The sequence below is a fragment of the Schistocerca nitens genome, chromosome 1 (assembly GCF_023898315.1).
Source record: "Schistocerca nitens isolate TAMUIC-IGC-003100 chromosome 1, iqSchNite1.1, whole genome shotgun sequence".
NCBI classification, from domain to species: domain Eukaryota; kingdom Metazoa; phylum Arthropoda; class Insecta; order Orthoptera; family Acrididae; genus Schistocerca; species Schistocerca nitens.
In genome coordinates, this window is record NC_064614.1 from 355,252,238 (window position 1) to 355,264,103 (window position 11,866).

Sequence of the window (11,866 nt, forward strand, 5' to 3'; positions counted from 1 at the left end):
ATTTCTGTGCAGAATGTAATGTACTAAAGAGGCGTCTGCAAAGATTTTCAAACGGAGAAAAATTTTCGCTAAACTCTCGTTCAGAACATCTTCTATCATACGCAGTCTATTATTTAGTTCTTGTTGGTCAATATCAAAGAAAGAAGCAGTGTAAGTAACAACAAATAGCAGTCTCTTGCCATTGTTTCGCTAATGAGATGATTTCTCTCTCTCTCTCTCTCTCTCTCTTTTTTAAATTGTAAGTGGCGGTAGCGCGTACAAAAGCAAGCCATGCCGCGAGCGGCGACAGGTCGTAAACACTCATTATCAGAATGCGACAAACAATGCATGACACAGTACAGGAATGCATTTTCAGCTTTGAGTGACGTAAACACCTATAACAAAGAGAACGGCACTGATCAGATCAAAGAAAAATAAGCAATCAATTCAAACCAGACGAAGCACGTTAAAAAGGAAGGGTACTCGTATAAATACGGACGGAGTGCCTGACGCATCGTATGACATGTCCCGCGATAAGCACAAGTGCCCTATGACGATCTTCGACGATTAAGTTGAAGAGAAAATCCCAATACCCAATCCCTAATCCAGTTCCTTCCCATATAACACCAATCATCTCGCCTACCTCAGGCAAGTACCAGACACATTCACAACAATCATCACAGATACCAAAAAACTATAGAAAAATCACACACACATGTACACAGGGGAATAAAAGCCGAAAGGCTACAAACTCCCCCTCACACTTCCCCAAAGAGGGGAAAGTAACAGATGAAAGCAGCAACGCATAGCAACGGCTACCTGGTAAAGCTTAACTGCTAAGCTTAAGACTCGAACCAAACTACTATAGCTGTATCGTCATTCATTCGACCTAAATTGTGTCTCATATTACAATGGACCAACTTTGTTTCGATTTGGAGGTGCGGCCTAAAACTATTCTCTCCCCTTGAATTTCGAGTCTCAGATTTCAGATGCGGCTTAGATTCTGGAAAATTTTTTTCCTCGATTTCGAGTCTCATTTTTCAGGTGCGGCTTAGATTCGAGTGCGGCTTAAATTCGAGTAAATACGGTATTGCATCAACAGTGAATTCTGTAGGAATCACAAGAGGAAACTTTCATTGTATCTTATGTAATAATGACTGTGATAAAATATGGCTGCAATAAAACTAAAACTTTTAGTTCACTGTGCAATTTATCATCATGCAACATATGCACAATTACTGTAAAAATAGAGTAATAAGGCTTGTGGTAGTAACTAAAACTGTGATATCACTGTGTTAAATTATACTTTTTACCTGTTGTTGCAGGGTGGCTTTGGCACACATCTTATGGCAAAGGATCTTGGTATTGCACAAGAAGCATCAACAAAAAATCAAGTGCCTACTCCCTTAGGTTCATTAGCACACCAGATTTATCGCATTTTAGTTGCACAAGGATATGGAAAGAAAGATTTTTCTGTTATATATAAGTTTCTAAGTGAAGCGAAATAAATCTGCAGTTGTGTAATATGTCACTCATAGTTTCCTATGCAAATGGCTGTATAAATGTATTACATTAAGAAATGTCAAAATTGACTTTGTATTGAAGATGGAGGTATGTGTTTTATGTTAGCACAGTTATCAGCACAGTTTTTAGTAGCAAAGTGATTTTGTATACACCAGGAATACTTCCATAATTATTATTTGAGACCATGTGTTTTACAATTTCTATCCTGCAATTATGTCTGCAATTGGTCCCTTTCTCCTATGCAGATGTTAAGAATAAGAATAAGAATCTTTATTAGCCGTTCAGTATTTTCTTATACAATGGGCTTCGTCAATAAGTTCAATTACAGTATAAAGATGGTTATATTCTCATAACAGTGTATATATAAATCATGTGAAATTTAGTGTAGTACAATAGCACACATTTGGAATTTTATACATTATTAATTTTACAATAAAAAGGAAAACATTATACAGATTTATATTAAGCAGGGAGTATTCATGTTGATGACACTATGTCATTATCATATACATGTTGATAACACTATGTCATTATCCTAAGCTATTGATACAAATTTAGGTCCTACTACAGGAAGAGGTACCTTTCTCTATGTTAAAACAGCAAATCTGCCATATTACAATCTTTAAATTCATCAACTGAGTAAAATGCTTTACCTTTGAGCCACTGACCCAATGTTGTCTTAAATTTACTTTTAGATACTGTTTGTACAATTTTAGGGAGCATATTAAACAGTTCAAAGCCTACATATTTATAACTATTATGTATCTTAGACAGTCTAGAGTATGGCAGATCAATTGTGTGGTTTCGTCTTGTATTGTGGGTGTGGACAGATGACCTAAGGGGATATTGAGCTATGTTTTCTTTTACGTGTAGTAAGCAATAATAGATGTACAAACAAGGAACTGTCATGATGTTAAGTTTTTTGAAATGTTCCCTGCATGTATCCCTAGGAGATAAACCCACTACACATCGAAGAGCTTTTTTTTGCCATCTGAAAATTGATATTGAACTGGGAGAATTTCCCCAGAGCAGAATACCATAAGAAAGATGGGGGTGGATATAAGCAAAATATGAATGCAGCAGTAAGTTTTGGCTGACATTACTCCTAAGCTTATAAAGTAGGAACATAGCACGTGCAAGTTTAGAGCATACGTATGTGATATGTTTATCCCAGCTAAGTTTCTGGTCAATCATCATTCCTAGCAGTTTAACGGACTTATTTTCTTTGTTTGATACCTTCAAATTAAAGAATATTTCCTCAGTTTTTGTTTCATTTATGAATAGGGAGTTTGCACTAAACCAATGAACTGATTTTTCAAATATTATATTAATTTTTTCTCGTACAGATTCAAGAGTCTGTCCTGAATTGATAAAAGTTGTATCGTCTGCATAGAGGACTGTTTTACAGGGTAAATACTGTGGCATATCATTAACATACACTACAAAAAGGAAGGGCCCAAGTATGGAGCCCTGTGGCACACCTCTTTTTATTGTTTGTGGGTTTGACAGCTGCCCATTTACACTAACAAATTGTACTCTGTTGCTTAAGTAGGATTCTAATAATTTCAGGGTGTCCTCTTCCATGCCGTAGTGTCTTAATTTCATGATCAAAGTACTATGAGATACAGTGTCAAATGCTTTACTCAGGTCTAGGAGAGTAGCACATGAGATTAATTTATTTTCAAAGCCGTCATATATATCACTAACAATATTTTCAACTGCTTTAACTGTGGATAGTTTAGACCTGAATCCATACTGTGAGTTACTTAACAAATTATTCCTCTCAAAATAGTGATTCATTTGTTGGTGAACACAGTCTTCGATTATTTTAGATATTATTGGGATTAATGAGATAGGGCGATAGTTACTTGGATTTGATTTATCTCCTTTCTTAAATATGGGAATAGTTACTGCTATTTTCAAACAGTCGGGGAAAATCCCTTGCTGTAATATATGGTTAATGAGAGTGGTTAGAGGGGGCAGAAGATCACTTGATATCTTCTTTATGACAAAGTTTGACAGACCATAGAAGTCCTCTGCTCTGGAACTACCTAGTTTGCCTATTGCTTTGCTAACATTATTTTCAGTTACTTTTGCCCAGCAGAATTTATGGACTACATACTTATTTGAACCTAAAAGAGTTTTAGCATCAAGCATGGTGTTTAGTGGAGACAAATCTTGTTGTAAACTGAAGTTAACAAAGTGTGAATTTAAGATATCTGGGGCTATGGGTATAGCTAGTTGAGTTGTTGGTCTATTTATTTCACTTTTAATTACTTCCCAGGCAGCTTTACAGCTGTTTCTGGATTTAAGAATATAGTTATCATTCGCCCTACATTTTGCCAAACTTATTTCAGATCTATAAATTTTTCTTATTCTAATGTACATCTCTTTGTACTCGTTGCTGTTATGAGATCTGTCCTTAAACATAAGAAGCATAATCCTGATGCTGTTGAGGTATGGCATAAACCAATTATTTAGTCTCTGTGGTTTATGAGCTCGGTTATTATTCTGTCTTTTTACTAATCTGGGACAACACTCATCAAATATTCTTGCAATTTCCTCTATAAATAATTTGCTTGTGTTATTCACACACATATCTTTGTATAAGATGTCATTCCAGTTAACTGACATTAATCTGGTTCTAAACTCTCTTATGTTGGATTCATTCATAGGTCTAACAGTTTTGTGTTGTTCATCTGGAATGCTGACTGGAACTGTAATCCATAGGCCATCATGGTCAGCTAGGCCTAACTTCACTACTCCAATTTCAACATTATTTTCATGGATATTACTTATTATATTGTCCAAGAATGCATTATATCTTGTAGGCTTATCATTTAGACAATAGCAATCAAAAGCTCTTAGGCTATCCAAGAATTCCAATATGATATGACTCTGTACCCTGATATCCATATTAATATCACCAAAAATTAAGATTCTTTGGTATTTATGTTTAGGCTTAGTTAGTAAGACTAACAGTTTTTTTAAATTTACGATAAATTCATATTCACTAGAAGATGGTGTGCGATATACAGATGCAACAATAATATTATGTTTAGGTATATGTACAACTGCATGTGTACTAAGGCTTCAGCTTCTTTTTCAACATTTTCTGAAATACAAGACTTTCTGTCCCCATCCATTAACTAGTCAACCGCCTACCTGATCATGAACTATCCTGAGGCTTCGCCTCCTATCTGTCTTACTTCAGACACATTTAAAACTAATAAAGGACACTGAATGCCACTCACACAAGCAAGCACTCGTTACACACACATGACCATCATCTCCGGCAGCTCGGGCATTCTGGTTCAAGCTGTTGGAGGTGATGGTCATGTGTGCATCAGGTGTTCTTGCTTGTGTGAATGAATGTGTGTATGTTTCTTTTCTGATGAAGGCTGTGGCTGAAAGCTAATGTGTAAGTGACTTTTAACTGTGCCTGTCTGCAACTTAATGTGTCATCTTTATAGTAAGTAGCAATCTATCTTTTCCTCATGTTGTTGGTATTCCGACATGTAATTGTTTGGATATCGATTGTATACAGAGAAGGGCAGCACATATGGTCACATAATTTGTCTGACCAATGGATGAATGTTGCAAAATTATGAAAAATCTGAATGAACTGATCACTTGAAGAAAGATGCCAGCTCTCCCACAAAGGCCTGCATTCTGCTACATTGCCAGCTGTTAACCAGTAATTGGTAATAATGTAATCCACATGTGAATGGCACAGGAAGAGCCCTAATACAGGTACAGTTGTAATTATTTCCTTCCATGCATTTCATAGTTGTTTGCAGGGCGTTCATGTAGATGTAGATTAACTACTTGAAATGAAATGTCATTCACTTCACTATGCGATATGGATTTAGTATTTGACTGTAGAGGTCAGGGGTGAATGGTGTTTGTGGTGGGTGGTGGAACTGGGCTGTTAATGGTCAGGAATGGCTTCAGCTATCCACCTTGAGAGTGGTTGCAGCAATGTGGTGAATAGGTACCATGTGGATGTCCAACATCCAGTCATAAAAACAGTAATTTCATATACTACTACATCTCATCATCAATCAGGGTGGTTATAGGAAGCAGTCAGTGACCCCAGAGCAAATGCTATTCTCAGACAGTGAAGCATGCATAGGTCAGCAAGTGGCCTCCTGTCACCCACATGTGTCACTGCCATGTCCAACAGGCAGATGGTGCGTTTGTCAGCACTCCAGTAGTATAGTGCCACACCAGCCTGTGAAGGGTATTGGTGTGGGGAGTACATACCAAATATTCACACATGAGCTCCTGTACCACTTTGGACATTCGTAGTAATAAACTCCTTGAATGCTACAGTTAAACCAAAAATATTTATAGCACAGAAACTTATTCTTGATCACAAATGAATGAAAGCATATACATTTTTCATCTCCTTTGCTTAGTATTCTGGTTAATGTCTTAACTTCAAAAAATAGACCATTTTGGCTGAAAAACTAGCCGCAATAACCACTTGCCAACTGCCTGCACTTGTCTCCAGATGAAACCAAAGACCCCCAGAAAGACAAAGATACCTTACATTCCCCTACTGAATACTTTTATGAATTTGGAAAATGCAAGATAGAAAAATGCCCTTCAGATCACGCAAACTGAAATCACACAAACTAAAATATTACTGATATAACCTGAAATTATGCACTATTATTATAATATTATTGCCAATGTGTTTATCATATAATGCCTTAAAAACATTACACATATATGCATGCATCAAATAGATCCAATCTATGTGCAAAATTCAGTGTCCCGTCATTTAAACATAGCAGTGTCAAATAACAAGATTAACTGCTACACAAGGCAACCTGACATGAAACTTTAGTCCAATAATTCAATTCTACAAATATTCAGTTCTTTTTAGTGAAAGTATTAAAGTATTATATTTTTGCAGTTGCATCATATTGAATCTGAGTCACCATTAGGTTTTCATTTTCACATGCTCTACATTCTAATTGTCTGCTGAAGAAAATAGAAGGAATATTAACAAAACATGAAATTAAATGCACTTTCTCAGATTATGACACTCACATACATATGAGCACCCCCCCCCCCCCTCCACACACACACAGAAGCACTCTAATATGTTGGTGTGATCATATATATCTCGTGGGCTGTTGTGGCAAGGCAGCTTGCAGATTTCACACCCTTGCTACAGCATGTGTGATTTTGTTTACAAACATCAGCAGGCTGGCTTAATGTAAGTAGTCAGAGGTAAGTGTTCTCTACCTAGCCAGCTGCATGCCTTGTCGGCAGTTTTGAACTGTCAATAATCTTCCTCTGCCATAATTCCAACATGTTGAACACATGAAGTAAAAACAAATTGTGCCTAAGGATCTGCTAGAAGTTCAACCACTTCACCTACACTTTGACATAAACCCTAAATTTCTCTTGTCAGTCCCTATTCACCCGATTTCCTTCACAAACAATCCCTTTTGTATTAACTTTGCTGCCTGATTCAGTCCAAAAGGGTGGTATGGAATTTCTATCTGTCACTTTGGATATGCCGTTCTCATTTCCATCCTGTGCTATTTCATTTGCTTCTCTGGGATAGTATTTCGTGTTATTTTGACATGCTCCTTCCCACTTCCTTGAAGTGATTAATATGTCATTGTCACATACTGTGATTCTGCTAAGCAATTTGTCCTCTAAAACATTATCCAGTGTCCGGATAATAGTAGCCACAGGTATATTCAGTCAGAAAGGTTGCATCCTACATTGGTAGCACCTACTACAATAGAGGATTGCAGAGTCCCAAGATTCGTCATGCCATTGGACTTGATGATAACCCATCATTAGGTCTAGAATGCTAAATATTGTAGTCTCATTAAATTTGTGCAGGGAGTCTCTCTAGATTTTCTAGGTGGTCCTATTCTGGTTCAAAAATATGATTTGCTTTCCTTGCATCTAACATGATTCATACTTCCTCATTCTGTTTTCCCACTGCAAACAATTGACTATTATAATGGCTAGTAGACCTTTGTATTACAACCAGTTTAAGTGTCCTCTGTGTTTCTTTGTGCACTGCATATTTCTTGATTTGTGACATTGGGCTGAAATGTTTCCAGGTTTGAAGGGAACATACCAGTACTTGACTTGGTATCTGTCACTGAAACAAAGAGTCCTGTTACTTCTGATTTTATAGTTTCTCCATTAAAGATGTTGTCTGAGGTCCATCTTCTTGCACTGTCAGGCAATTTTTGATGTGGTAACTATAAAATTATGTATGCAAAACTGGGAATTTAACTTCAAAACATTTGTTGGAAAATTTTTGCATCATGCAACAGTCTTGACACCACAAAATCTGTTACATCACTGAGACACACACACCTACCACCATGCTGGTTTTATCATTTTACAATAATGAATGTTGAACATACACACTGTTTTCGAATACATTTCATAAATTGCAATAGCGTTTTTACAATTCTGAATAGCTGATTTGTTTTTGTATGTACTTTTGTGTGTGATAGTAATTTAACAGAAATATATTCCCTAAGTCGCAAAAATGTGTGGTTTTATTTATCTAAACAATGCTTTGTATAAAAATCTTAATTACTTAAATATGTAAAAACAACAAACAGTGGGAACTCCAGGTTCTTAGTTGTGCTTGTATGAATCTTAGCATGTCGTCATAATGGTAAATAGTAATCTATCTTTTCCTATATTGTCAATATGTAAAAAAAGTATTTTATAGGATGGTTATGAAGGTAGTGTCATTGGCAGAGAGCCTCCCTTGTTCATAATTGTCTGATGTACTACCATCAGTAAATACAGATTGTCAAGAGTCCATTGTGAGTCTAAAAGGACATAAATTTTGCATTGAAACCATAAGCATTAGAAAGAGTTCTGCCCATGCAGGCAGTCCAAGATAGCACCAGATCACACTCGTACTCACACAAGGCAGCTGCATCCAAGTGTCTGTAACCCTTAAATTGCACCGCCCAAGGAAGATGAGCTACCAAATGTTGCTCAGGATGACCACTTGGGTGCCATGAATCTGTTTCGCCCATTGTGGCGTCAGAAGGCATTGCGACTCTTATCCTTTTGCAGACACAGTGACGACTGGTACTGATGAGCAGGCTTTTAAAATCACAACTTGCTATGTGACACATGCTGTAGACACAAGACAAATTAATAAAAGTCAGAACAACACAGTACTGACTGTTAAGTATGGATTAACATTACTTGAAGATTCAAAACACTTAATCTTATTTGCTGCTTGAATGAAATTAACTCACTGTTAGTAGCCAATACATTTTCTTGGATATCAGTAATTAAATCGTTGTTCTTGGGAAAACTGGGACCTGTTTGCATATATTAGTATATACGATTTGTTAAAGTTAACTGGTAATATTCTATTAATGAGAGCTTTCGAGCTGCAGAAAAGTAGTTGGCAATACATAAGGTATATCAAACAGATCACATGATAAATCTCAGTGGCTGGCATTTAAAATTAATCCACTGTCATTTAATTTGAGTGTTAAAGGTTGATCTGGTGTACCAGAAGTTGTAGGTGTAAATGTGACATCAAGAGTTGAATTGACAGTGTAAATTATACCTTCAGAACATCTTTTAAGAAATGGCTGATACAGTTTCATTAAATTCCTAGGGCAATCATTGCTTGGAGAATTATTCATAAACAGTTCTTCGTCACAGCTGTATACTTTTCTATCTAAAAACACTGCTGATTCTGGACAAATTAACTTATGTCTTCATATAAGCAGATCATGCTCATTCAGAGATAAAAAATGCCTTCAGTCCTTTTTAGTCAGTAAATAACACTGTTCAACATGGGTTCTATTTCTGATATTAAAGTATGTGCTTCCAGACCATTTTACTGTGGGAAATTAAAATATGTAAACAAAATATCGTTGTCAGGGATACTTTTTATGTAATATGTATATATATGTATATTCACAATTCATGGCAAATACAGAGATGTTATAGAGAAATACGGGTATGTTGCCGCATCCAGTAGTGATAGAATGTGATAATTTCTTGTGCAACAGCAGGTGGGAAGAATCAGACATCATTAGGTTATCCCCCGCCACACCTATGTCATTAAGACCACCTGAAACATCTCATTAACTCGAACGGCGACAGCCGGTCGCTGCCTCGGCAGTAAAGCTTCACACCTCCTAGGGGCAGGTGCATCGAGTTTACAACAGTGGTGTTAGCCGCAATTTGTGTCAGTCTTAACGAGTGGGTGTTTTGGCTGACAAGTAACTGTCTGTCATATTTCTGAGCATGGTTGAATTTTTTAGTTCCTGTGTGTAAACTGATTGAGCCTGGTGCTGAAGGTAAAACAACTGCTTGTTTTTACACATCAGCGTTCCTCTAGTTCCCTACTATTAATTTAATACAGGTGTATTACCAAAGTGGTATTTTTAAATTTGCAGAAATGCCACGTCGTCGTGGATGTCGATATAAGCCGGACAACTTCTGCTACAGCTGTGGGAAGTTCACTTTTGCCAGAAATAGGAAGAAAATTTCTTCAGTCATAAAGAAAGCATGCAAACATTACTTTGGAGTAGAGGTAGGAGACTAAGATAAAGAATGGGCACCACATTTCTGTTGTGCTACATGTTACTGCAAACTAATTCAGTGGTGGAAAGGTAAAGAGAATGTGGCATTGTTTGCTGTTCCCATGATGTGGAGGGAGCCTAAGGACCATGTTGCTGATAGTTATTTCTGTCTAACAAAATTCAGGGTTTTACAAACAAAAAGTCGAAGAGGCACATTGTTTACCCAGATCTGCCTTCAGCAAGAATGCCAGTGCAGCATGCCGACAACCTTCCAGTACCGTCAAGAACTCGAGGTCAAATTCCGAGTGACAGTGAAATAAGTAGTACTCAAGAAATCACAGATGATGATTCTTTATATCACTGCACAAGTGAGTCATCGCCACATTTGTTAACACAGGCAGATTTAAATGATTTAGTAAGTGATCTAGAACTAAGTAAACAAAAGGCGCAGCTGTTTGGTTCAAGATTACAAGAGTATAATCTACTGCACCAAAGTACTAAAATCAGTGTGTTCAGGCACAGAGAACATGCCTTTATTTCTTATTTTTCAACTGACGAAGCACTGACATTTTGCAATGACGTTGCTGGCCTGATGAAAGTGCTGAACTTCACTTATATTTCACAGGAGTGGAGACTTTTCATAGATGCATCGAAAACAAGTCTGAAGGGTTTTTTGCTCCATAACGGAAATAAAATACCCTCTGTTCCAGTAGCTTACGCTAGTTTGACAAAAGAGAATTACGAATTCGTACAAAGGATGCTAAATTCATTAAAATACAATGAACACAAATGGAAAATATGTGCAGATTTCAAGGTAATTGCTATGGTACTGGGAATGCAACGAAGCTACACAAAGTATGCCTGTTTTCTTTGCGAGTGGGATACTCGAGACCGAAATTCTCACTACGTGAAAAAGAAATGGCCTAGGCGAAGATGGAAAGTTGGCGAAAAGAATGTACAACGTGAAAGTCTGGTAGCTCCTGACTATATACTACTTCCACCGCTTCACATCCAACTTGGCCTGATGAAACAATTGGTGAAGACCATGGATCCAACAGGCTGGGGGTTTGCATATCTAGCTACCAAATTCCCCCGTCTTTCAGCTGCAAAAATAAAGGAAGGTGTATTTGTGGGCCCACAAATCAGGGAGCTGCAGAAAGATGCAAATTTTGAAGCATGTTTAACTGATAAAGAAAAAACCGCATGGGACTGTTTCAAGATGGTGTTGGAAAACTTCCTCAGAGGAAGAAGAGCTACTAACTACAAAGCAATGGTGAAGGATATGATCAAAGCATATCAGGATTTGGGGTGCAATATGTCTTTGAAGGTACATATGATGGACTCTCATCTGGACTACTTCACAGAGAGTTGTAGTGACGTATCGGATGAACATGGGGAAAGATTCCATAAAGACATTTCTACCATAGAAAGGCGCTATGAAGGGAAGTGGGTACCTTCTATGTTAGCAGATTATTGCTGGAATATCATTCGAGAGAAGAAAGATTCACAATACGAGAGAAAAAAGTGATGTGCATTACAAGGCAGTGGCTCATTGTTTGTCAATTTTCTGTAATTTCTCATGTCAAATAAATGCTTCAAAGTGTATACACAAAGGTTACTGTGTTATATGTTAGACCCTACCCTCCATTAATGTGATGAACTTATAACATCATAAAGATGTGCATTTGTTTGTCGAATTTCACCTCACGTTTGCTGCACTATATCAGAAACTGAAAAGAGAAATAAAATTGCGATTACTCATAAACTATCCCTGACAGAAAAAAAAACAAAAACAGTTTTCAATT

The 11,866-nt window shown here is 37.0% G+C and overlaps 2 protein-coding genes across 2 annotated transcripts in view; both read left to right on the forward strand.

Moving 5' to 3' along the window:
• LOC126248814 (3-hydroxyisobutyrate dehydrogenase, mitochondrial) overlaps positions 1-2,736 on the forward strand; it is an 83,886-nt gene extending 81,150 nt beyond the window's left edge. The window contains exon 7 of the mRNA XM_049950226.1: positions 1,305-2,736. Coding sequence (XP_049806183.1) covers positions 1,305-1,487 — 183 coding nt within the window. The 3' untranslated portion in view covers positions 1,488-2,736. The remainder of the gene's footprint in view (positions 1-1,304) is intronic.
• Positions 2,737-4,748: 2,012 nt separating this feature from the next.
• LOC126235714 (uncharacterized) lies at positions 4,749-11,605 on the forward strand. The gene is made up of 2 exons (XM_049944484.1): positions 4,749-5,256; positions 9,936-11,605. Exon 2 carries the CDS (start codon positions 10,306-10,308, stop codon positions 11,587-11,589), a length of 1,284 nt encoding a protein of 427 aa, XP_049800441.1. The 5' UTR covers positions 4,749-5,256; positions 9,936-10,305; the 3' UTR covers positions 11,590-11,605.
• The last annotated feature ends 261 nt before the right edge of the window (positions 11,606-11,866 follow it).